Below are 27,500 nucleotides of genomic sequence, written 5' to 3'. Positions count from 1 at the left end.
TCAACCCCTTCATCAAGCGGTAATCGCAGAACACCCCGAATTATCAGAAGTAAGTGAACAACGAATATCAGATCAGCTTCGAGTTATTTTAAATAACAAAATGATTAGTGATCAAAAACTTAAAGAAATCCGTGAAGAAATATCAAACGATCTTCGTTTGCGTCGTAACCATCTTGAAAATACTTCACAACACTTGACTATACCACAAAATGCGGCACCCGCAGAAAATAACAACCACCCACATATATCACCACAAACACAACCAATACTAGACATCTCTGCCATAGCTGAACAGGACCAAACCACTTATTATCTAGATGTGGAAAAAATTAAAAAACAATACAACATTACATTAGAAAAATTTCAAAACACCAACCCAATTAGCCGTCCCTACATACCAAAACAAAACAGCTCAAGAAAACTAGCCCAAATTATTAATGTCATTAACACCAAAATACTGCCTCAACATATTTCAGTCGAACAAGATTTTGTGACCACTCATACTCTTATTTACTGTGCTGCCTACACAGCAGCTACCTGCAACGGAACTAACATTAAGGACATAACCAGCCAACCTTGCCAACTCCAGAAAAGAGTACCCGCATGGCAGAAAAGGTTACAGAAAAAGATACAGGATCTCAGAAGAGACATCGGAAGACTCACAGAACATATTAACGGTAATAAGACAAATAGGCTTACCTTACTAGTAGAAGCGATAAAAAATAAATACAAAATACACTCTCAACATGAAGAACCTAACTCAAGTAACGAACATTTTCTTGACACCCTCAAACAAAAACTAAATGCCGCATCTAGTAGGCTAAAAAGATATTTAAATTGCACTCTTAGAAAATCACAAAACACACAGTTCTCTAATAATGAGAAAAAGTTTTATAGAATCTTGTCATCTGCCACACAACGCAACACAAGTACAAATACACAAGACATAACACCACCACCAGCCAATGCAATACATACTTTCTGGTCTAGCATATGGAGTGATCCAGTATGTCACAATACAGATGCTGCGTGGCTAGTTACAGATCACGAAGTAATTAATTCTATCGAACCTATGAATTTTGAACATATATCTGTAGAAGTGTTCATGCGAGTACTCAATAAGGCGCACAACTGGAAATCACCTGGTAGCGACCATATACACAACTATTGGTATAAAAAGTTCACATCAACCCATTCATTACTACACAAACACATGAACAATTTCATTCAAACACCAAACTTAATGCCGCACTTCGTTACACAGGGCCTTACCTTCATGATACCAAAAGACACTGACCAACAAAATCCAGCTAAATATCGTCCAATTACTTGCCTGCAAACTATTTACAAAATACTTACAGGATGTAACACTGAACTCCTACACGAACATATTGCCGTTAACAATATTCTTGCTGAAGAACAAAAAGGATGCCGAAAAGGTAGACAAGGTTGCAAAGAACAGCTCGTAATAGACTCAGTAACAATGAAACATGCTATTTCTAAGAAAAAAAATATTAATACCATGTATATAGACTACAGGAAAGCTTTTGACTCCATACCACATAGCTGGCTTCTTTATGTATTACAACACTATAAAATTCACCCACAACTTATTTATTTCCTTGAAAACTCTATGCAAAACTGGAAAACAACTCTTAAAATCACGGGACATGCTAATACTGAAACACCTGACATCTTAATACGACGAGGAATCTTTCAAGGCGACGCCCTTAGCCCACTGTGGTTTTGTCTAGCGCTAAACCCTCTCTCCAATATGCTCCAAAAATCCAATCTCGGCTACATTATTACGACTCCACACAAAGACACCACTCTCACACACCTCATGTACATGGATGATATTAAGTTATACAGTGACACTATACAATCACTACATCACCTTGCAGACATCACCCAAACTTTCTCAAGGGACATACACATGGAATTTGGAATAGATAAGTGTAAAACATTTTCGGTCAAAAATGGAAAAATCGTCCCAAATAGCTACATTTTAGAATCAGGAAATATTATTGAACCTTTAGAAGAAGAAGCTACTTATAAATACTTAGGCTTTCAACAAGCTCGAAATATTAAACAAAAAGAAACAAAAAATAGCCTTAAAACTAAGTTCAAACATCGCCTAAATATCCTTTTCCGATCTCAACTCAACTCCCACAATTTATTTAAAGCAATCAATAGTTACGCAATCCCGGTACTTACATATTCTTTCGGCATAATTAACTGGTCCCAATGTGAGCTCCACAACCTTCAACGTATGATTAATACTACTCTAACTGCCCACCGAAAACACCATCCTAGATCTTGTGTCCAAAGAATGACTCTACCCAGAGGTGAAGGCGGACGAGGCTTAATAGATATAGTCAATCTGCATAACAAGCAAATTACATCCTTGAGACACTACTTCCATCAACGCTCAGTATACTCTCCACTTCATGAAACAGTAACGCTCGCAGACAAACGCTTCACCCCACTAAACCTTAAAGACCGACACCCGCAAAAAAACGAACGGATTACTGACTTGAACGAAAAAACTGCTTTATGGAGACAGAAATCCCTTCATGGAAGACACCACCACGATTTACAGCAATCATATGTTGACAAAGCAGCGTCAAACGCTTGGCTGAGGCGTGGTGAACTGTTTCCTGAAACGGAAGCTTTTATGTTAGCGATCCAGGATCAAGTCATTGACACCCGGAACTACCAGAAGCACATAATACGCACCTCTAATCTTCAATCAGATACATGCCGACACTGTCATTCTAATCCTGAAACCATTCAACATATAACTTCTGCCTGCCGAGCCCTTGCGCAAACTGATTATAAACATCGGCACGACCAAGTGAGCGCTATTATACACCAACATCTCGCACACAAATATAATTTTATAGATAAGAAGATCCCATACTATAAATACAAACCCGACACCATACTAGAAAATAACAGATACAGGATATACTGGGATAGAACCATAATAACAGATAAAACAATACATTTCAATAGACCCGATATCACATTACATGACAAAATTAAAAAAAATGTTTATCTTATTGACATAGCTATCCCTAACACTCACAACATACAGTCGACAATTTCGGAAAAGCTTAGTAAATATCAAGACTTAGCAATAGAACTGAAACGTCAGTGGCGTGCAGACACTATCCATATTGTTCCCATAGTCATCTCATCAACTGGGGTCGTACCCAAAAGCCTACAACGCAGCCTTGACATATTACACATTCCTCATCACACTAATCATTTACTCCAAAAGGCAGTAATCCTCAACACTTGCCGCCTCACCCGCAAGTTCCTTACGACTTCATCCATCTCAGCTGCCATTACCTAGCTCCTACTAGCGCTTGGCTACGGCCCGTGTGTGTAGGATTTAGTTACCTCATAAGAGAGAAAAAGTAAAATAACAATATAATAATAATAATAAATACACACTTAGGAATTTATTAAAATCAGTATATATATAAATCGTACATACATATGTACTAAGCACTCGTATATATATATTATAATAATAAAAGTATATTTCGGCATAATTAGGTATTCGCCATGCGACCCAAGAGACGACGAACCCGGATGCTTTACGTGTATTGTACATGATTTCAAAGTAAAATTTAGATATGTATATACTTGGTGGTATAGATATCTTAGCCATAGCTAAGCTAGCCCATTTGGGTCAAAGCTCACACATAAGATATTTTACCAAAATAAATGTATTGACATAAAATTGTCGTGGATTGAAGTGAGCCAATCACAACAAGCGCAAGAGATATATGATTTTAGTTCCCAAAGTTGGTGGCGCATTGGTAAGAAGGTATTTCTGTCATTGCCACGACTCTACGTAAATATTTTACCCGCATAGGTAAGATAATACAAAATAAAATCTCTTAATAAACATAAATATCCACAGCTTTCTTATTTTTAAATATAGCCTCTCCCAATAAATGGACTATCTAATGCCTTTTTTTTTTCAATATATTCAGACTGGTATCTGAGCTGTCTATATAGAAATAGTCACGTAGCTATCGTAGGAGAAGTGTTGCTGTTCACCAGGGCCAAAGCAATTACTTATTTATTAAACTAGATTATATTCCCATATCAGCCATATCAAATGATGACTAGACGAATATTATTGACATACATATATTAATGACTGTTTTAAAAGTAATAGAAGTGGCGCAAACGAATATCGTTAATTACACATGCTCTGACGCGTAAAGAAACAGTTTTGTTGTTACAATTTATAAATAGTATATTGATAAAAATATACGTATTTTTTTTCTCAATACACAACTGCACCATTATCCACCTAGCTACACCATAATATCATATTATTTTATACTTTTCCTATACAAGCAACGTCTGTTAAAAACAGCCGATGTTAGAATCAAATATACTCCGCAAATAGTGCACTCGTAGTAATGAGATTCGCTATAGTAAATGTATCGTCTCGAGAGGTTATTTATATCTGTCGCCAGGTGTCAGACGGGAGAGTAGAAAAATGTTTACTATCTCCACTGTTCTCAGAAACAGAATTTTGTTATTTTTTATAAACATATCTAGACAATGATAAAAAATACATTTTAAGAACAACAACTACATTAAATTTAATTTTATAAAGAGACATTTAATGTACATTACGGTATAATTTACACCATGAGTTTTTTTTTCAATTCAATATTAAGAGTATAATCTGTGCCGACTGAATAAAATAAACGCAAACCAACTCAACTTGTGGTTGTAAAAAGAGCTGACTAATTGTACTTTTAAATATATCCAATCGAGCATATGAGCGCCTCAACCATCAGCACCGTATAGTAGCGAGGAACTAATCTACCAGCAAAAGTATCCCAAAGGAGGGTTGGCGTAAAAGTCTGTCAAATCATTTTTTTCGTGCAGTGTATGCATTGCACCGACCCCAGATAAATGGATGGAACGGGAAACGAGCGAATGATGTTAATTTATACAAAAAAAAATTTGAAATCTGAATTAAAGTAATGTAGCTTGAAAAAGATTGCCGATGGCGAAAGCTGACACGACTAATAGACTGATACGATATAATTATATATGTTGAAAAATGTAAAAGTTTCACATAAAACAAGAGTTTTGACATTTTAATCAAATTGTAAGTACAATATAGGAACATACTAATAATAAAATAATATATACATACGTACATATCTTATAAAAACTTCTTAATGGAAAAGTACGAACATCAATTCAAAATACAAAATCTTTGCAAAGTACATTTTTAAAGAGGAAGCCGCCTCGAGATGTCCTCGTCAGTTTACGAGGATTTAAAATTTTCCAAGATGTGAATTCGTGCAAGGAAAGCGCTGTGTAAATAGCGGGCAATCCTTTTCACCCGCGGCGCATTCAGCTCCCTTTGTGGAGACATTTGAGCTAGGGCTAGCGCACAGCTAGGGCTGGAGGCTCTTTAATTATTCCCAACCTGCCGGGGGAAACGATCGGAGAGAAAGGGCTCGTATACTTTAGTGTTCCCTCGTCTATTTACTAAGGTCTTGCCGTCAAAGAAATCAGTAACCCTGCACTGGTAACGTTAAATATATTTAAATTAATTGTAGCTGAACTTTGATAGTTTTCAACTGTGTGTTTTAAACACATTTATTTGAGTATGTTACTTATAAGTTATGTCTACAAATATAACATTGCTTACTTTACCTCCTTGATAATATCGACGTATTAATAACCTACAACTATTTCAAATATATTTTAGTGGAGTGTCTCTATAGGTATTTTATATAAATAGTTTCTACATTTTTAAAGATATATAGATTACAAAAAAAAATATTTTTCTTATAAAAATAAAATTTTAAAAAAAAAAGAATTTGGGCTCGTCCGGGATTTGAACCCGGGACCTCTCGCACCCTAAGCGAAAATCATACCCCTAGACCAACGAGCCGCTTAGGCAAAGCATCGAAAATGTTGATTAAATACAATAACTCACATTGGTATGATAATAAAATATGATTAAAGTATATTTTTTATTACCATATATTTTTATATAATTTGAATCTTGAAAGCAACATTTATGTCATTTATAAAATAACCTAAAAGTATAAATAGGTAAAGTTAACGAAACTACAGCTCCATCTATTATACAGTAGTGGAAGTATGAAGTCATGACAGCAAAATTAGATAATAAAATGCTCAGCCACGTTTCGAAAACCGCTGATACGAAATTTATATATATATATATATATTTTAGGCATTTTATAATATATAATTTTAAATAAACTACAATAAATTAACAAACTTAATAATAAGTTTTTAATATGCTAAGCAACTAAAAAAAATCGGAGCGAGTATATAAACAAAAATTTAATTTATTTTTAATTTAACGATTTAAAGAAATGTATTTATTAAACATGCTCATAATTTGCAACAATATTGTCAAATACGAGAATTATTTAACTAAAATCAAATCACATTATTAAGTAGTGATTGTTTTTATAGGTAGCGATATTAATTATTTTATAACATTTGTTTAAGTCAAATCATGCCTTATCTATTATTCTTTCTCAGGATCACCAGTAGACACGTACTGAATACAAAACTAAAAATAATCACACACAAAAATCGTCTCTAATACTCTATGTAAAAGATCTGATTTCTAAATCAGAAAAAAAGAAGTTATATTAGCATTTTATGTTGATAGCATTAATAAATATTTAAACTTTATAGACATCATTATCAAGTTTTGCCTTATCTTATAAACAATAGATTTTATCAGAGATCAATCTTTTGTGAAGCTTATATTGGCCGATAATTTAATTATACTTCGTTTAATAGTAATTGCAATAATAAAAAATATTTAAGCCAATATGAATTTGGATACAAAAAGAATATATATTAAAAAGTAAATGATTTTTTGAATGGATATAAAAAATATAAGTAAATTTCATTTGCTGAATTAAGAAAGAAACTTTTATGGATTTAGCTCATAGCGCCTCTCATCGCATGAATGTGTACCATAAGTTTTAATTTTTAAGTTTATTCCCATGTAATCTCATAGATGGAACTCACTTAGTAAGTGGAACGAAAACGTGCAAAGAACTTTGAGAGGTATATTATCTCGTGCCAGACGTCTCGGTATTTATTACTCGGCTACAGAGACACCAAAAAGGTAATAATATTGTTAGCAATTCTAATTTCGGTTTAAGTACTTACGAGTACAATATAGCAGTGAAAACATTTTTTAGTATATTTTATATTGTTTTTTCATTTAAAAATTATAAACTGAATCCGTTTTAATAATAATGTATCATAAAACAAATCATACAAATGCATAGGCTTTAGTAATTATGATTTAGGAAATAAATAGTTGTCTTTAAAAATTATTAATCTGTAGAAACGAAAAACGATGTCAATATTCATATATTATGTATAAGACTTATATACATTTTTTTCCGTATATAAACAACATTTTAATCGTTGTAATATATTTAATCAATTTTTATTAAAGTATGCAAATATGTCCTACAATTGTCAGTAGGTCGAACGTGTCGCGAAGTTAAAACAGAGCCGTAATGTCCCAGGGTTCTCAGTGGACTTATTGATATTGGTTCGCAACTAATGATTCGTAGAAGCTACATAAAAAGATCTCTGTTTGTAAATAAAAGTATGTCAGTTGTAGAAATAAAATTAATTACGATCAGTGCCTGTGACAGTTCTATGTACCTAGTTTACGAAATTTACTTCCCATATTAAAAAACCAGCTGTGCTCGATATTTCATCCACGTTATATTTGAATAAGTATTTGTTAATGCAAATATGCCAAATTGTCGGACGTATATAGTGAGCCGTGAAGATAATTTTTTTTTTTTTAATAAAATAACTGTAAATCAGTACTGAAAACAAGCAGAAAAAAACATGCTAATAGAACTGATCGCACGATTAGCTAAACATAACTCGCCATATTTATAATAGACAGAGATCTAGTGCCGTGACACTGTTTCATGTCAATAATATTTTTAATTTAACATGATACAATTGATAAAAATGATACTGACATTTTGTTAAGTTTTCTAATACCAGGTAAAATTTTTTATACGTTGATCAGAACAAAATGTACAGTTCCAGTGCGGGAAAAATGTTATCAGACAATTACCTATGTACTCAGGTTTTTCTTGTTTTCATAACCGTAAATATGCCGTGTACTTAAAAAATATTAAAATATTTAGAAATAAGTAACAGTAATGTGAGAAATTTCTTAAAAATGTAGACAGACCATAGATTAGGTATAGATCTTAGACAACAAACTCATTAAAACTTCACTTTTAACGGACAGTAAAGACGAAATGTATTTAATTAATCATCTTCAGTACTGTAATGACTATGAAAAGATTTTTTTTTTATTTCCCATATAAAAAAAATCTTGTAAGATACTTTGACGACAAAAATAAAAAGATGGGCTCGTCCGGGATTTGAACCCGGGACCTCTCGCACCCAAAGCGAGAATCATACCCCTAGACCAACGAGCCATACATTTGAAATGTGAATTATATGATCTTACTGGCCTTCGTGGGGTATTGACTAAGAATAATTTAAAGGTTATATTTAAATATTTATTAAATCAACATTCAATAAATACTATAAAAACGTTTAACAGGAATTAATTTTTGTAATTTGCAACTATATAACAGGCAACATTTTAAAGGTCATTTAGATAAGATCACAATAATTATCGCGGTTATACTTCGGTATTAAGTTAGGTATTTTCAATTTTATTAATGTAACAAATTTGGATACGATTATAACGAATTGTTATTAACGGTTTTTATGATTCGAATGTTCTATAAAATAAACGTCTTAAGGTAAATATCAATTAATTGCAATCTCCATGTTCACTAAATATTATTGTTAATAATAATAATTGCAAGTCGATGTAATCAAGGCGATTACATCGATGTATTTTATTTAATCGTTTATATAACCAAAAAACCTATACAAAATTTGCAATAGAAATTAACTTAAATAAATTTAAAAATATAATTTCTTATGTGGCTTAATGTAAACGATACTAAAACAAAATATATATTATTTTCTAAAAGTACGATTAACAGTAAAGTATTTTATTAATGTTTTACCTTGCAATATTAAAACCTTGAAACATATAACAAATAAAAAACTTGAAACCTCTAGAGAGCTGTGTTTGGATTATACAAAAAAAAATAGAGATAATCATTTTTACTTTGAGGAATTATTTAAATACCTATTTACTAAGAAGAAGGAAAGTGAAGTTGTAAGAATAAAATGTATTAGAGCTCCATCTTTTAGATTAATTGCAAACTACATGATGAAAAATTTATATACTTTGAAGTATCGCTATTCCTCATTAGATGGCGCTTCAATTTTTTGAGTTATACACCCTTTGTGTAATTTTAATATTAAATTTACTTTTATTTTTTTAAGAACAAAATTATTTATTTCTATTATGAAACATTACATAATCTTCTTTACATCAGATTGCCTACTACTGAAACATACAAGCTGACTTACCCATTACTCCAAGCTGCTGTGGAGAGAGAGATGCAGCATCTCCACCAGAACCAATAGACCCAGATGCCATTGAAAGCCTCTCACTGAAGCCAAGTGGACTACTTCGGCCCCCACTGCTTGCAACAGATCCCATACCTGTGGCAAAAATCATATTAGATTAAAGGTTTTACACAAAAATAATTACAACAAATAATAATATATTTTTTAGAGTTGAGTTGTTAATACCTCCATTTGGACTTCTCATCCTTGACAGTCTCTTGTTTATTGCCCTTTGTATCCTTGGGTTAAAAATTGGTTTTGCTCGCCTTCTTGCAAGATATCTTGAAAGGATGCCTACCACCATTGCACTTGTACCAACCACTCCTAAGCTCCATAGCATAACCTGACATTTAATATACAATTTTGAAAAAATAACAAAGCTTCTCTTTACAATAATGTTATCAATAATGTTCTTGTGATGTGTCAAAACCTACCTAACAAACTGTATATGTAATATATGTATATTGAATTATAATAATATTAAAAACGAATAGTGAAAAAGATAAAACGTAATTTTATTTGATTGTGTTTTAATATGTAAATTATAATTAAATGTTACCTTTTGTGATGTTGTCAGTTGAATTCTATATGATAATACTTGTTGAAAATGCTTTAATTTATCAATAAAAGGACTGGCATTTAATATCTGTTGCATTTTGCACTTGATTCACTCAATAATATCAAAAAGTCTCCTGTTTCCACTGTTTTAATTACAAGTTAAATCCACTTAGGTTATCTGTCACATGCCACTAAGTCAAAAATATATCAGATAAAAGATTTTTATTTATACCACATCAATAAACTTGCAACTAGATAGAAAAAGTATTTTATCTAGTTCATTTTCTTAAAGTCCATTATTAGCTTTGCTTTCTCTGAAATACAAAGTACCTTTCTAGTTTAACTTGAATATTCCCGGTTACTGATTGACATTAAGAATTGACACTTGACAAAGACAATATTCTGGTTCAGAAAGATTTTGCATTTCAGTAGGTATAATTATATTAGCTTTATCCACCAGCAAGTGTTAAATTACAAATTTACGTGTAGTATAGAGTACATTCACCTGTTTTTAATGCTATAACTATGTTGAGTTATCATATATTATGCTATGCGGCAACTCTTTTCTATTCGGCAAAAATGATCGTTAAAATCTGTAAGATGAAAACTTTAATTAAAAACAGAGTACCTTAAGTATTCACACTAGCAATCAATTATATTATATCAGGATAATGTTCTGTACATTGAAGAAACATCTGACTTTAGAAGATACCTCCAGTAGTTTACATTTTTTTAACCGACTTCCTTTTAGTAAGTTTTCGCAATAAAAATTATAAATACATATACTATTATCATTCTCTTTCCATCCTCAAGAGTATAGGAGCAGGATTGCGCAATCGCACGTAACATTATGGTTTAAATATACCTAAAATGAACTTTATTATCACTTTTTATATTTCACCTAAAATTCGTATTACTAAAATTTTAGCTGAATTCATAGTGCGTCCATATCGAGGAATGTATAATGGATTACATTATGTTTTACAGTGTTTTTGTCTTGACTACCGTATATCTATCTATTATGTACGCTATCAGTATCATGCAATGCTGTCGAATCATATAAAACAGTCATGGTATATTGCAATAATTTTGTCGTATAAAAAGAAGAATAATCATGATTTCGTCCATTCACACTCCACTCTTAGACATACGGAGTGTAGAGAGTTATATCATATGGGTCTTCACCCCAAAAAGGTTTCTACAAAAATATTTAAAAAAATAATTTTAAAAACTACCAAAATCGCGCTTCAATGTCTAGGCTAGGTAATTCAAAATTTATAATTTGGAATTAAAATATATGTGGTTGATTAATTGGTATTAATAAATTTTGGTAACATAGATAAATTGTGTATAATTTACTAAATATCTACAGTATTCTAATACTTCCTTCAAATTGTACTCTTTTGCTTCAGTAGCGCGATTTAAATTTCATACATTATGAGGGACGATTTTTATATATTATACAATAATATATTCCTCACTCTATAATAAGAGTCCGAGCGTAATTTTTTTATTCTGTCGTTATAATTGTCATTAATGTCATTTAAGTATTAAATTATAGATAAAATAGAAACAGACTGATTCTGAAACTAAATTCGTACAACAACACATGTTTCTTTTTGTGTTTTTATCTCACATAACTTTCTTCATCTGAAAGAACTATGGAGAAACAACATTTTACGATAACAGTGATTTAAATTTTGAAATGGAAACTTTAGATCCAACATTACAAATAACTATCGAGGACCTCCCCGATGAAGTATTAGAATTCATATTAAGCTTTTTACCACCATATAAAGATTTACAGAACTGTAAGAGTGTTTGTAAACGATGGTGTGGTTGTGCTCAAAGTAAGTGAATTAAAACATGTACAAAATAGGAACATCATAACAGTACAGTCATGGTTTCTCAACATAGGTGTTACTTATTTACAAAATATCTCGATTTTTTTCCAGATGTCTTACATAAAACTTCTATAAAATTAATAAAAGCTGTAGGCGAGTTCAATATATTGTGGAAGAATGTAACAGCTACAGATATAGTACCTACTATAACAAAAAGGTTTTCGCATGCAGCATGTATTCTTGAGAACAATATGTATATTTTTGGTGGCTGTACTACAAATGCAACATCATTTAATGATTTGTGGAGATTTGACTTGTCTAAAAGACAATGGATCAGACCACTCGCAACAGGCACATATCCTGTTCCCAAAGCATATACAACCATGGTTAACTATAAAGATTATTTAATTGTTTTTGGGGGTTGGACTTATCCATCTCTCTCACAATATTACCAAAATGTCACAATGTTTAATGATATTCACTTTTACTGTGTTAAAACTAATAAATGGATATTAATTAATGCAACAAATCCTCCACCTCCTATGGCAGGGCATTCTGCATGTATGAAAGATGATGAAATGATAGTGTTTGGTGGCTTAGTTATGTCACCTGCTCAGATTTTCCAAATGCAGTGTTCAAATGATGTATGGGTATTAAACATGTCAACATTTAGTTGGAGAAAACAATCAACAACCAAGCCTCGACCATCTCCACGCTATGCTCAATCACTCATTAAGCTGGACTGTGACAGACTTATGCTATTAGGGGGTGTGCAAACTTTACAAAATCGCTTTGTTTATAGTGATTGTTGGATACTTACCATGAAAGGTCCTATATGGACATGGAAAGAAATAGCTGTTAAAAATAAAGAATGGGCTTCTGCTAATATATGGTGTAACCCAGCGTGTAGAGTTGGAGACAAAATTGTAAGTCTGAGTAGGAGTAGAAATGGATGGAATAGTGCTAAGCCATTAGTGACATCAGCTGTTAGATTATCAAACCATAATAGGGAAGGGGCACCAGTTTCTGTGAGAGTTGAACAAAGTTTACAAAGACCATTAGATAGAGACCAAAATATCAATGGAAGGCGTGGAGTGTTGCCCAGGCAACGAAATCCAATTAACGAACCAACAGCTGGACCTAGTAATGAAAATGATCAATCTCTTAATTTGGGAATATTAAATACTAATCAGGATGCTAATATTGCTAGTTCCAGTGCTGAAGTAAGGCAAAATAACACATTTGACATTTCTAAAAAAGAATCAGCTCTGAGAAGAAGTAAAAATAAGGTTAGGTACTAAATTACATTTTTTATTTATTTTACAATAATTGACATACTAATTAATTATAAATTAATTACAGAATAAAGGAATGAAAATAGTCAGACAATTACAAGAAGCTAATAAATACAGAATGGCTGCTTTTGCTTGTGATTCTGCTGGTAGTAATGCACCACCAGAAAATGATCTCATTAATCAACGGCAAATAGCCCACTTAGAAAATAGGATAGAACCACCTGCTGATAATCCTCAACAAAGACCTCCAGCTGTTAAGAAAATAAAACGAAATACTCTTGCAATGCATGTATTGGATATTTCTACAGTAGTTGATGGAAATTCATTAAATTTTGTGTCATGGTTATGTCCCCGTCTTGGTGAAATGCATGGTGCACCTGAAGAGTTAGTTATGTACTCTTTAGTCAAGGGCAATGGTGAATTAATAATGTTTGGTGGTGTACACAATGATATAAGTATTTTGAATTACTCTGAACAACAGAACATGTATTCTAATTCCTTACATTTCATTTCACCACCTAGAGACATCATTTAAACTCAATAATTGCTTTACTCTCTGTATTAATTTAAATATTTTTCTACATTGTGTTGTGACTAAAGCTAAGGCAATCAATAATTTCATGTTTTTTGTTATAACAATGTTGTAAGTGTTGGTGTTTTAAATTGGATTTGGTATTCCTTAAATTTCTTACCAAATTTGAAAATCTGTTAAATGTGTGCATCAATGTATAGTTTATGAAATAACAGTAAACATTACAATACAATTAATATTAGCTTTCAAGTGGAAAAATGCTCTTTTAATCACTTCTTCATGCTTTAACACTTAAATAATCTATATAAATGATTATTTCATCAGAGGGAAACCAAAACACTTTTAATAGTAATGATAATTAACAAACAAATATAAGTATATAAGTTTATGGATGACTATCTCAAAAACAATAATTTTAATATGGTAAAGCTTATTACATATTTGATACCAAATATTAATAAAAACAAAATTACAAAAAAGTTATATCCTAAATGTGAGACTATAAATGTAATCTGTATTATTTAGAAAAAAAAAAACGTAAAAAAGGGGTTTGTGCCATTGGAATAATCTCATAAGTACATGTCACGCATCTGATATATCCCATACTAATATTAGAATTTAGTTAAAGTTATCCTTTGTATGAAATACTAATTCCTTAAAACAATATTTATTGATGTATAACATAATATTATTCTTTCCAGGCTTTAAATAAATACAATTTTATGATTAAATGAACCACAAGTGTTCATAATATTGTTAGTATGAGCTTTTCAAGTATCACTTACATTATTTATCTAGGGATACTCAATATGTCAGCATCTATGTTATTTTATTCCATTTCCATTATGAAATACATGCCTTGCATCAAATAACTTAAGTGATACAGGAATAGCTTATAATAATAATAATAAAGGCTAGTACAAGAATTAAAACTGCCAATTAGTCTATAAGGCTATATTTGCTTTCAATGAATTTATAAATACATTAAAATACAAATTTTGTTTGTAACATTAATTTCAAATGATGTTGATAAAATTTCGTTTTGCAAGGATATGTGAAATAATAACTAAAATGCAACTTGCTATTATACATGACTTGTCAAAGAATACATTTATCTAGTTAATTCAAACAAAAATACATTATTTCTGTGATTTCCTTGTAAATAGATAAATTGCTTTTGTATAAAATTGTTGCTAAGTTAGCTTGATAAATTAAACTTGTTTTATTATTTAAATTAAAGAATATATTTTTATTATTTAAAAAATTATTCCTTTTCTGGAAGTAAACCTCCGAAAACAGCAGCTGGTATATCTTTTTTCTGAACAGGAGCTACTTCTTCATCATCATCTCCACTGTTTTCTGATTCTTCCTCATCAATGTCAATTTCATCAGGATTGACAACCTTATCATTTTCTTTAAGACCTTGAGTTTCCCCTCTTACAAACATTATATTACCTTTGCTTTGAACTGCCATTTCTGCAGCTTTTGCCTCTAACATTCTCATGCCATCTTTCATGCCTGGAGCAAGATCAGATACCGTACCCGCCGCTTGCGCAGCTGAGCTCAACATCTGAGCTGACATCATGTTCACTTGAGTATTATATGTGGCTTGTACACTTCTCTTTATTCTGAGCATTTCACGCATTGTATCCTCATTTCCATGTCTGACTTCGAATTCTTTCCAAGTATTCCAAAATTCAGCTGTGATACGGGGGTCACACATTTGGCTACAATGTGCATAAATAGCTCTAGCCCTGTCTATCTCTCCAAGTTTTGTTTCCATTTCTGAAAAACGTATGCACATCTCTCTGGCTCTTTCATCAGGAAGAGTTTCAATGGCTTTTTCATATATTTGTCGCGTTTTTGGAACACCATAGATCTCAGCAGCTTTTTTAATATAAATGTTAAACATTTCAAACATTTGCTCTGGAAGAACTGCAGTTGCAGCCCGTTCATACACAGACATTGCATGTCTTGCCAAACCATGTTCTTCTTCTAACTTAGCATATAATAAGAATATTGATTTCGCAAACTCTGGTGGACAGTGTTCAAGACATTGTTCGAATAGATCTCTTGCTCTTTCAAGTTTTGTCCCTCCATATCTTTTCAAAAACTTAGTCAAATATGTATTCCAAATATCATACACATTTGGCCATTTAAAAAGTGCTATTCCTTTCTCATATGCTCTAAAAGCTTCTTCGAAATAATTATGTTCTTCCAAGAAAAGACCATAATTAATAATTATTTGGGGTGTTGCTATTTTTAAATCAATAATGTGATCATATACAGCTTTACAAGATTTGTATGTACCAAAACTTTCTTCTAAATCAGCATACATAGACCACACTTTTAAAGATTTATAAAGACGCATCTGTACGGTTTCTTTATCATCATGATAAGCAACTTTTCTACTAGGTAAAACAGTAGCTCTCTGCATTAATTTTAGGGCTTCTTCATAGTTTTCATGCTTGATTTCCATCTCTGCCCATTCACACCAAACAGATGCTAGATCATCAACTTTAGCATAATTTACTTGAGTTGCTTTTTCAAAAATCAATCTTGCATCATCAATTTGATCATTACTTTCATAAAATTTAGCAAATCCAACCCATAAAGTATATAATTTTCCTACAGCTAATTTGGGGTCAACTGTTTGAACGGCTTCTGTATATGTATCAATTATTTCATGCGGTTTTCCTTCATAGAGCTTTACTCTTTTATGCCACTCAGCAACATTATGTGGATTTTGCCTTAAAAGCACAGAATTGAGAAGAAGTAACCGTCTCTCCATTAAATATTCAAACCTTGCAAGTCTTAGTTCTAAATCAATATCATCATCCTCAGTAGGATTTGTTTTTTTAGCAACTTCTTCCATTTTTTTACTTAAACTTAGTTCTTCAAACTGAGCATAGGCATCAAAGACTTGAGTAAAATCTCTTACAGTTGTAACAGTTTGTATAGATTCTTCATAAATATCTCTTGCACGTTCAAATAAACCACTTCTTACATAATAGTCTGCTAAAGAGTTCCATAGGTGTCCCAGTTGGTCTGTATAGCGTCTAAGCCCACCTCTAATTATAGCATCAACATTAAGCGAATGAATTTTATCAGGATTTTTAGAGATCAGTTCACATAACTCATTCCAGAGTTGATGATTGGATTTTCCATGCTTTGACTGGAAATTTTCGTTATTTACAAGCTGAGCTAATTTAACAGCTGCTTCATCTAACTTTTCTATGGATGTTAAGTAGTCAATATATTCCTCTGTATCTTCTGGACATAACTTAAGGTATCTTCTGAATACTCTAACTGCTGTTTCAGGGATGTAATGTTTCTTCAAAAATTTAAGATACAATGGCCAAATCCTATGGTGTTGGGTAATAGGTAATGCCCTCAAAGCACTGTCAAATGCTTTTCTTGTATTTGTTATTTTGCACTGGTCAGTTAGAAAGGTACAGTAATCCATCCATATTCTAGGCATTTTGTGCATAAAAACTAAAGACCTTTCAAAACAATTATTAACATCATCATAAGCAGGATCAGTTACACAGCGACCTCTTATTTGAGATCTTCTTAACTTTAAGTAATTGTACCATAGTTTGAAAGAGCCAGGTAACTCTTTAAGAGCTCTTTCATAAATCATATTAACTTCATTTTTAGGGGCAGCTTTTTTATGTTCTATATACCTTAGCCAATGTTTGACTGAAAAAGGATTCCTTAATATTTCTTCTTCATATGGTAAGTCTTCTTCGCTCTGAAAAATATGAAAACATAAATTAAAATTTCTATTGTTGTAGTGAGCAGAAGTTATAATATTTGTTATCCTGCTATAATTTGTTGATCTTACATCTTTTAAATTATTCTAAAATTATAAACTACCTATACAATTAATTTAAGGAAACTTAGTTTTTGTTACCGAGATGACCATACCCTAAACACAAGTAAAGAAACAATACTAGCAAGTAGGAACTTAATTTAAAACAAAAAATATATAATTGAAAAAATTCATACAATCACAATTTGTAATAGATATGTACTGAACAATATATAACTTACGAAAAATATATCGATTTCTTTTCCATCAAGTAATGGCATTTTGGTTTGTAGTGTTTGTTTAAAATGCTTCAAAATAAAATAAACACAGCAATTATTTATAAATTGCTATTGCTCTTTTAACAATTGTTTTCAGAAAGTTTCAAATACACGCCTTAAATAAATCACACTAAATATCAAATAAGTAAAAAATTGTTATTGATGCTATGGATTAGGTTAACTAATAACTACAGCTTTAATTCGTCGATTCCGTCGTCTGTCAAAAATCAAAATTCAAATTGTCAAATTGTCAAATTGTCAATAAAGAGTTTCTCCATTCCTTTTAATATTTCTACAATTTTATGCTCTCAATTTGAAGTTTGATCTAGTACTATAATAGTTTACATTAGCTTTAAATATTGTTTTTTTTTTGTTAATGACATAAACTAAATTGTTATTTAATTGAATTATTAAGAAATTAAGGATTTTTTTCCTATCCAAGATTATCGGGTTGCCTTGTCAAAAGAGTGCCAATAATAGTTGGTCAGGTTTTAAATGTAATGTTTTAGTATAATTTATATTTATACAGTTAATTAATTAGAGTAATTATTTTTAGATTTAAGTAGTTATTTAATTTAACAGTATTGGCCATTGAATTATATGTACTACATATTATGTCAATGGTATTGGGCCGTAATTTAGCTACATAGGAAACCCATTTGTGTTTTATCAATGCTTATCAATAATATCTAACATTATTTATTTTATATTTACTATCATATAAAATAACAGATGAAGATACACATTTATTATTTCTATTTATTTCTATGTTAGTATTTTGCATCTTTATTTTGATATTGGTTGGCAGTATTGCTTAAATAATCTGTTCTATTGCTATTAAATATCTAATTCTAAAATCTTAGCAGTTGGCACTTGGCACAATAACGCCATTAACCTAAATTTAACTAATGTTGATGACTTACAATCAATAATAAAATAAACAAGATATATAAAAAGTAGTGCATAATTAACTAAGTAAAATATTGTTTTTGTAATGAAGTAAAAATATTGTCTTTAGTTATCATTCTTTGTGAAAGGGGATGTGTTTTTTTAACAAACGATTTCGGTGAGACCAATGTATTTTCACTATAATGTCAAAACAAGGAAAAAGAAAAATTACTGTGGAGTTACCGAAAACGAAAGACCTATCGAATAGACCTAGTGTGTTTGAACGTCTCGGTACAAAAAAATCATCTAGTGCAAAAAAAGTTACAGAATATTGTAGACAGTGGTCTCAACACGGCAGTTGTGCTTACGGAAAAAATTGTAAGTTTGCTACAACGCATACTTTAATAAGTCCATCAAAACAACGTGCGGCAAATAAAGATACAGAGCAGAAACGTCTTGTGAAAGATGATGGTAAAAACCGATTGCATTCTACAGTAGTTGTTAGATCAGGTCGTAGCCCTGATGGTGAGATAGACAATTGGGACCAAAATGACTTAGAATATGCTGATACAGATGTTCTTGAGAAAAGAAGACAGCAATTACAGCGTGAATTAGAGTTACAAATGAAAAAGGACTCAACTAAAGATATGCGTAAAGAGAAAAAGAAAACAGTATCTAGCTCATCTTCATCAAGGAGCTCTACCTCATCCAGTGTATCATCGTCTTCCTCAGATGGCAGCAGTTCATCCTCTTCTTCTGGCAGGTATTAAAAGTTCAATGTTACTTGATTATTTCAGCAGATTTTTTTTTTAAGTTTCATTGATTTGGGTGCTATATGAAAAAAAATATACTAATTCCAGGTCTAATTGAGTGCATGAGTCGTTTTCGTGTAATATGTTTGATTAAGTGTTTTTAGATCTAAGATTGCAAATAAATAGAATATAAGCATAGTATTCTAAAATATTAGTTATAAATTAATCATAAAAGTATATATTAGTTGTATAACAAAGTGACACACAGTTAAAGTGGAAAGTGCTAATTTTTCATTGGTTTTGGTGCTATTTTTTGGTACAAGCCCTTTTGGGTAGTAAGCTAGTGTAACAGCAGGCACCAAGGATATAACATCTTAGTTTCCAGACTTGGTGGTGTATTGATGATGATAATAAAGACTAGGACGTGAGACATTAATATTTCTTGTAGTGCCTATAAGTGCCTGTGGCTACTAACCATCAGAGCAAATTAGTCTAGTAGACTAACATTGTAAAAAAATCTATAGGACACAGCTATAGACAGATTTGATTATTTTAATGTTTTGTTAATTTTTTTAATTTCATTAATTTAATTATTAATATAAAAATAAATAGCAATTGGATCAAAATATTCAGCCAGTTTTATATCTACAAAATATAGTCTATAATCTAAACTCCTATAATGTTATGTAATTTAAAATGATATTATTTATTTATAATACAATAATCATTTTAGGGATACTAAAAGGAGATTCAAAAAAGGCAAATTAAAAAGAAATTCCAGTTCTTCCTCTGATTGTGATATTCCTACTAAAAAGAAGTTATTAAAAAATGACAGTCTTAAGAGGGATAAAAGTGAATCCAAAAAAGTAATAAAAAAAGATGATAGGTTGTTAAAAAAACATGAAGCCACTAAAAAGAAAAACCTTTCCAAGGCTATTGGTAAAAAATCTTTATCACCAGGCAAGAAATCAGGTGGCACTCCTCCAATAACTTCCAAAAGTGTGGCTACAAAAAATCCTCCAAAGCATATTAAATCACCACAAAGGAAAGACAGAAATAGAAGTGCTTCACCACATTCCTCGCGAGAAAAAGATAAAGAAAAGGATCGCCCTAAAGACAAAGAAAGAGAGAAAGAAAAGGAAAAAGACCGTGAAAAAGAAAGAGATCGAGTGAGAGCACGTACCCGATCGCCTAAAAAAGGGAGATCTAGATCTCCTCGTAGACATGGATCTCATCCCAAAGATCCAAGAAGGAAAGAGAGTTCTGAAAGGAGTCGACCTGTGTCACCTAAAAAACAAATAAGAAGAGAGGGTAGTCCAGAAAGACATAGAAAACGATCTTTAAGCAGGGACCGAGACAGGGGCCGCGATCACAAAGAGAGATCATTAGAGAGAAAGAAAGATAAACATGATGAGAAAGAAAGACATGACAGAAAAGATAGAGGACGGGACAGAAATAAAGACACAAAAAGGGAGGATCCGAAAAGACGTGGACGGGAACGCGGTTTAGGTGGTAGTAGAGGTGACAAAGGGTTAGAAAAACCTAACAAACCTATGCAAAGATTACTTCCTCGGCCAGAAGAACGGCTTGCTGCACTTGCAGCTATTTCAAATAGAGCTTTAGAAACTGATAAAAATTCTAGTAATTCAAAAGATCGACAGGATGTACATTCTGAAAGAGGCGGTCGCAAACAAGACAGACTTGAAAGAGACCGATCAAACAAGCGAGACAGAATGGATAGTATAGATAGGGATCCAGGAGATTATGAAATTGGCATGGATCACCAATATGATCATGGACATAATATTGAACATTATGACAGAATTGACGATCGCTACGAAGGTGTCGCTAGAGAAGGTGATAGGTCACCTGGATATAATATACAAGGTAGAGAAAGGCATTACGACACAGGTTATGATATGTCTGGTCCTCCTAGAGGGTACCCTGAAGATGATGATAGGATGTTTGGGGAATCAATGGGAGATCCTCGGGGTGTGGAATTAGGTTAGCACATGTTTTAATTCTAAATATTGTATTTTATAATCTATTTTTAATCATTAAATTAAAAATGTATTTTAATTAATAGGATATGATGACCGACGCCCTCATCGTGATCATTCCTGGGAAGGGAGATCAGGTTCCATGGATAGAGAGCGTAACTACATGCATTCACACAAAGAATGGGATAATGAAGATTATCGTGGACGAGGAGATTGGGGTCGTGAACGTCACTGGCCACTACACAAGCCTCAGGTACTGTTCTCATATCTTATATTGCTGGTTAATAATGCTTCAGTACGTATTTTACCTAAAATGCTTCATATCATATATTATTCAAATTTTTTTTCTTAGGTAAGTCTCTGTCTGCAGTACTTTTACTGGAATGAACCAATTGACTATCGCAAAAGAATTTTTAAACCCTGTCATATCCTATCCCATATATTCCTTGGATGTCCATATCCTCATTTTGGTATGCCTCATGAATTTGTTTTAACTTTTATTTTAAATAAGTGAAGTGGGTAATTTTGTCAATGACACATGTTTCTATTTTTAGATGAACGAATGGGATGACAAAGAACAAGACGTCGAAGGTTGGCATCACCGTGGACATCCAACTGGCCCTCACCGCGGTCGTATGCATGGTATTAATTATTTTTGTATGAGCTTAATGCTTGGAGTACACATTCACTTTGATCCTAACATACATATAATATGATAATAGGTCAGTTACAATTTTGCGATTTCGATTTCCCAAGGTAGATAATTTACCGTTAGACAATTGAGCCTTACATATAAAAATACTAATATGTAAAATATAATCAATTACAATATAGATGATTATAATCGGGGAGGGAGAATCGACCATGGAAGGAACGAAGGTAATAAGAGACGTTTGCCTAGAAACGAAACCGAAACTTCAAAAGAAATTACACCTTCCACACAAACAGCTCCAATAGTACCATCAGAGGAACAGGAGGCAGAAGATAAACCTATCCCTGATGATCTAAGTGAGATCAGTGATGACCCTGATGACATTCTTGAACGAGAAGATGTAAGAATTAATAAATGTATATGTATATTAAATTTTGAAATCAAATATTTAACTCACGTGGAGTTAACATTCACATCTATTTTAGATGGTTGACCAAAACATGGATGAAAGCAGTCAAACTGGACAACCTCTTGAAGAAACGAAACCAGAGTGTTCAGAAAAAGAATCAACTCAGGTATATTTAATTTAACTTAACTTATTAACATATGGATATGTTGGTTTTATTCTAACACTAGCTCTGCATGCGGCTTCGTGCGCGTTTGAATTTAACAAAAAAGTTATTGTTATAGCCCAAGTTACTCCTTATTACATCAGCTATCTGTCATTTAGTAAAAAGCGGTTATTTTAAGATTACAAACAAACACTCCCATTTTATTATATGTATAGATTTAAATACAAAATTTTGTATATTTCACTATAAAGCATTTCATTTTCTATTTAAAATATATTTATATTTTCTTGTAGGATACCAGTGGTGCTGGAGAAGAAAAGGATTCACAGGAGGGTAAAGATGATGAAGATGTCACTAATTTAGACTTTGAAGAAATATCTGATGGTGAATTAGAAGAAGAACGAACAAGAGGTAAGTAAACTACAGTCACTTAATATTATAAAGTCATAAAGAAATAGTAATGTATTTTAAAACAAATTAAATTCAGTATAAATAGATATATTAATATTATTTTAAAATTTAGCTGGCTTAGGTGATGCTCTTGGAGTAGATTGGGCGAGTCTCGTGGCAGATGTTCATCGGCGAGAACAAACTGCTCCTGCTGGAGGTGCAAGGGATAGGTGGAGACCAGAATGTGTGCTGTCTCGAATTGGGCTTTCTATTGACATGGCTGGGAAAGAAACAGTTCAAAACATAATACAGCAAAATGCAAGTGCTCTTCAATCAGAACAAAGTATAGTTAAAACAGAAGATATTGATGATAAATCTAATTTAGTAAATGGCCAACATGAAGATAAAAATGACGAAAAGTCTACCTTACCACATACAGATGTTGATAAATTACATCCAGTAGCTACTATTCAGGTATATTAAGTTACATACATAGTTTTAAATTAATATTTTAAACAAGTTATTAAGAAGCACTGAAAATCGACAAATTTTTGAGTGAGGAACTGAACTATAATGAATACCCAGAAATATTAAGCATAAGTGATTTTTTTAAGAATATTACCTTATTATTAACCAAAGTCTAAGTCACAAATTCACACTAACAAATAAGTAGTAATTTCTCGCGAGAACCGACGAGATTTTGAGGAGACGCTACTGCAACGCGACGGACCACGTATCTCTAAATTCCGATATCTCGCACCCCATTCTGATCCAGCGCGGATTACAACAATTGATAAATCAATAATAATGTTTTTTGCAGGTGGCAATGGAAAAGCGTAAACGTCAACGGGCTGTTTTGTTTGGATCAGGGTGTGAAATAACACGAGGATTAAGTGCAAGGCGCGACTTGGCGTTGCGTCGGTATCTATGCCATTTGCCAGTTGCAGAGCGCACTGGTCAGTCACGTGTAGCACCGCAGCCTTCACTTTTTCATGCAGCTCGTGCTTTATTTATGCAAGCACCTGTAACAGGCTGACACAGGCTTTATCTCAAACATTATACCTTAAAGTGATTCAAGTGGATTTACAAATCTAATTGTAAACAAATTGAACTTTGGACCTTGTTTTCAGTTTATAATAATTAAATGTAAGTTTACTAGTTAAAACATTGTGGAAATGTTATATGTGTAAGAAACTAGTATCTATAAAATAGAGGTATTTTATTTTACATTTGTTGTGAATAGAAAATCCTTATAAGTTATATAAAATTATAATAAAGTGACTCTGAAATATTTTTATTTTCTCTTTTGATTTGATCCCCAGATTTTGCAGTCATTACAAATGTGTCTCTTTTCTTAGCCTGATTGAATTCTCTAGATCTAGAAAATTCATAAGTATGGAACCTCAATAATAAAAAGTACTTACAAGCATATTGGAATGACCATTTCATTAGTTTATGTACCACAGGGTTTAAATATAGATCTTGTCAAGAAAAATATTTATCTTACTCATATATTCTTGAGCAGAATAGAAAGTTGATAGTTTAAAAGTATATATATTATATAAGATTTTATTATAAATGGAATTAAAAAATAAAATAAAAACCAAAAGAATGTAATATATTTCCTTATAAAAAATACAAATAATTAATGCAATCTTATTAATATTTTATAATTGTCTGTTGCCTGCAACATTGTTATATGTCAATGTTATTGTTTCACTGCTTGAGTAGAAACGATATATCTGCTCCTACTGGATATTCAACTTTGCTTTCCCTAAAAATAAATTGCAATATTTTATAAGGTAAATATCAAAGAGTTTTACACCAATATTATTTTTCATTATTGTTAGGTTATAATAAAAGTTAATTGGTATATATCTTACTTTTTAAAAAGAACTGCACCAGCAACACCTTTTAGCAATAAGGAGTCTCCATTTACATGTAAAATACAGCCTTCTCTCAGTCCAAGAACTGGGTTTGCATGTGTCATTTCCATATATTCAGCAATTCTTTGGTCTCTCGTTTCACCTTTATGAGTATCTGTTTCTATTTTGTCAATGTAATGAGGATTTATATTAAAAGGTACAATACCTACAGCTTCAAATGAAGGTGGATATATTATAGGCATGTCATTTGTTGTGTGAATACTCTTAGTTGCTACATTTGTTCCTGCACTGCTCCCAATATATACTAGACTTCCACCATTTACTTTTTCTCTTATAAGATTAACTAAATTATTTTCATATAATTTATTCAATAAGAGAAAAGTATTACCACCTCCAATAAATATGGCTTTTGCAGATTTTATAGCACTAGCTGGATCTGGGTAAGTGTGCAGGCCAGTCACATTGAAACCCCATGGTTCAATGACATCTTTCATTTTCTTTGTGTACTCATCGTGATTGTTTTGTGCATAGGGTACAAAAAGTAATTGGGTGACATTATTTCTGGAAATAGAAATGCATGTTTATATGTCAATAATACAAGAAATTTTAACATTATTAATTAATACTTACTTTTGTAAAAAGTAAGAAATTTCTTCTTTAGCAAACTGCAGAAGCGAATATCCATGACAATTAGAAGACGATAAAAGTAATGCTTGACGACTCATTTTCATTATTGTATAACTATAATGTGAACGAAGACTGTTGGTAATATGACTGATGAATGTATTATGCAACGTAAACAAAGATAAACGCATAGAAATATAATCTAATAATCTTACGACAACTCGGATTATCTTTTATATACGTAATTTATTATAACTAAATCATATATATTAAAGAAAATTCTATATTCTAAACCCTTTATTTGTTGAAAGTATTAAATTTAGGATACGCCGTCAGTTTAAGTTATATTTTTACATTTTCTGTTATTATCTTTTGTTAAGGCGTTTATTATTTCTTCTGATCAAATATGCTTAAAAGAAATCAACAATATAAATTACATATTACTAGACATAAGTCAATGTCAATGTTGACAGGTCAGTCAGTGTTCTGACTGACCTGTCAACATTGACATTGACATTGGAGTATTTATTTGGTTGACAGATATCAGTGCGTTGAAATGTAAGCAAAAAAACCTATACTGTTATTTAAAAAAAAAATGTAAATTAAGAATCAATAATGTTGAAATATATATACGATAAAATTAAACAATAAAATAAAAAAAAAATATTGCATTTTATTGTTTTTTAAATCCCAAACGCATTTTTAACTTCTAATTTAAGGGGCGAACTTGATCTAAGTTGGCTACACTGGATTTAATTTACCCAGTTAAAACCTATGTATGAACTTTTTAAAATTATTTCCTTCCTGGGTCACTGCTGCATCACCATACAGCCCGCAACTTCGAAAGACCTAGATGACAGTCAGTAGATATTGTTGATCATAAAGTTTTTGATAACAATCTATTTTAGTTCAAGTGTGTTTGTAAGATGCCAACAATCGACATGTTATCTTCACATCCGTTTTGTACCTGTTCAGATATAGTCAGACTACCCAGGGTTACAATTTTGATAAAAATATGTCAGTTGAAAGGGCTATACTAAAAATAAACAAAAAGCAATTTCATTCAGTTAAAAGTTAGTCGCTACGAACGCCGTCTACTATTGTATGGCGTGGTAATAAAATATCTCCAATTATGAAAATAATATATCCTCCTTATTTTCTTCCTAATGATTCTTCAAAATTACATATCTCATTGATTATGATTATTACCGAGCAAAAACATTTACTAAATTACTCATAATATGATTGTTTCAGAAATATTTATTTTGCGACTAACGATTATAATAACTTAGTATGTACATACAATATTTTAGAATATTTTTTAAGCAAATGACAATAATAGTAATATTTGTTTATTGCAGGTCCAGAACAATAACAACACAAAACACAACATATTTTCCTAATGTAGTTATCGTACCTGTTTACCTACTAATAAGGTAATATTATATATATAACATGAGCTTTTATTTTGTGGTTTTTTTTTACAATATTTAAGTTTTGTAATTATACAGTGCTGTTCAAAAACTGATAGTAAGTACATACATTGAAGTAGAGAGACAACGAATAAAATATGGTGGTGTAATTTCCACAATATTTTAAGTTTTTAGCGTTACTTAAAACGTTTCACGTCTAATTCTGACAAAAAAGTGTTTACCTTTTTTGTCAGAATTAGACTTCTATGTATAATATAGAAATTAAACCTACTGTGGACTTGTTTTCGTCTCTGGGTTTTTTAGCAATTTAGTACTCTCGACTCTTATCAAAAATATATCTGTCTTATTTTAACTAATAGAAAACATACCATAAAGACGAAGAGCATCGCTAATC

At 31.6% G+C, this 27,500-nt stretch overlaps 5 protein-coding genes and 2 non-coding genes across 7 annotated transcripts in view; 2 read left to right on the top strand and 5 right to left on the bottom strand.

Moving 5' to 3' along the window:
* LOC113395011 (mitoguardin) overlaps positions 1-10,523 on the bottom strand; it is a 50,810-nt gene extending 40,287 nt beyond the window's left edge. Inside the window, exons 1-3 of the mRNA XM_026632526.2 lie at positions 10,148-10,523; positions 9,775-9,931; positions 9,550-9,684 (exon numbers count right to left, since the gene is read on the bottom strand). Coding sequence (XP_026488311.2) covers positions 9,550-9,684; positions 9,775-9,931; positions 10,148-10,243 — 388 coding nt within the window. The 5' untranslated portion in view covers positions 10,244-10,523. The remainder of the gene's footprint in view (positions 1-9,549; positions 9,685-9,774; positions 9,932-10,147) is intronic.
* Trnap-agg (transfer RNA proline (anticodon AGG)) lies at positions 5,879-5,950 on the bottom strand. Its single transcript has one exon. It is a non-coding gene; the product is annotated as a tRNA-Pro (tRNA).
* Positions 8,460-8,531, bottom strand: Trnap-ugg (transfer RNA proline (anticodon UGG)). Its single transcript has one exon. It is a non-coding gene; the product is annotated as a tRNA-Pro (tRNA).
* A 1,166-nt stretch (positions 10,524-11,689) lies between the features above and the next one.
* Positions 11,690-14,154, top strand: LOC113395002 (F-box only protein 42). Its single transcript, XM_026632514.2, has 3 exons — positions 11,690-11,996; positions 12,102-13,279; positions 13,353-14,154. The coding sequence occupies exons 1-3, from the start codon at positions 11,852-11,854 to the stop codon at positions 13,818-13,820; spliced, it is 1,791 nt and encodes a 596-aa protein (XP_026488299.2). The 5' UTR covers positions 11,690-11,851; the 3' UTR covers positions 13,821-14,154.
* Positions 14,155-14,476: 322 nt separating this feature from the next.
* On the bottom strand, positions 14,477-18,110 carry LOC113394992 (pre-mRNA-splicing factor syf1 homolog). Its single transcript, XM_026632501.2, has 2 exons — positions 17,874-18,110; positions 14,477-17,571 (listed from the first exon to the last, which is right to left on the bottom strand). Exons 1-2 carry the CDS (start codon positions 17,910-17,912, stop codon positions 15,082-15,084), a joined length of 2,529 nt encoding a protein of 842 aa, XP_026488286.1. The 5' UTR covers positions 17,913-18,110; the 3' UTR covers positions 14,477-15,081.
* Positions 18,111-18,757: 647 nt separating this feature from the next.
* On the top strand, positions 18,758-24,460 carry LOC113394982 (zinc finger CCCH domain-containing protein 13-like). Its single transcript, XM_026632490.2, has 9 exons — positions 18,758-19,560; positions 20,283-21,553; positions 21,636-21,802; positions 22,104-22,191; positions 22,384-22,601; positions 22,687-22,776; positions 23,067-23,184; positions 23,297-23,637; positions 23,984-24,460. The coding sequence occupies exons 1-9, from the start codon at positions 19,001-19,003 to the stop codon at positions 24,197-24,199; spliced, it is 3,069 nt and encodes a 1,022-aa protein (XP_026488275.1). The 5' UTR covers positions 18,758-19,000; the 3' UTR covers positions 24,200-24,460.
* Positions 24,461-24,811: 351 nt separating this feature from the next.
* On the bottom strand, positions 24,812-25,950 carry LOC113395087 (probable alpha-aspartyl dipeptidase). The gene is made up of 3 exons (XM_026632645.2): positions 25,680-25,950; positions 25,047-25,610; positions 24,812-24,937 (listed from the first exon to the last, which is right to left on the bottom strand). Exons 1-3 carry the CDS (start codon positions 25,862-25,864, stop codon positions 24,880-24,882), a joined length of 807 nt encoding a protein of 268 aa, XP_026488430.2. The 5' UTR covers positions 25,865-25,950; the 3' UTR covers positions 24,812-24,879.
* Positions 25,951-27,500: the final 1,550 nt, after the last annotated feature.

The sequence above is a fragment of the Vanessa tameamea genome, chromosome 4 (assembly GCF_037043105.1).
Source record: "Vanessa tameamea isolate UH-Manoa-2023 chromosome 4, ilVanTame1 primary haplotype, whole genome shotgun sequence".
NCBI classification, from domain to species: Eukaryota; Metazoa; Arthropoda; class Insecta; order Lepidoptera; family Nymphalidae; genus Vanessa; species Vanessa tameamea.
The sequence above is the reverse complement of the archived record's forward strand: the minus strand, read 5'-3'. Positions and strand labels throughout refer to the sequence as shown.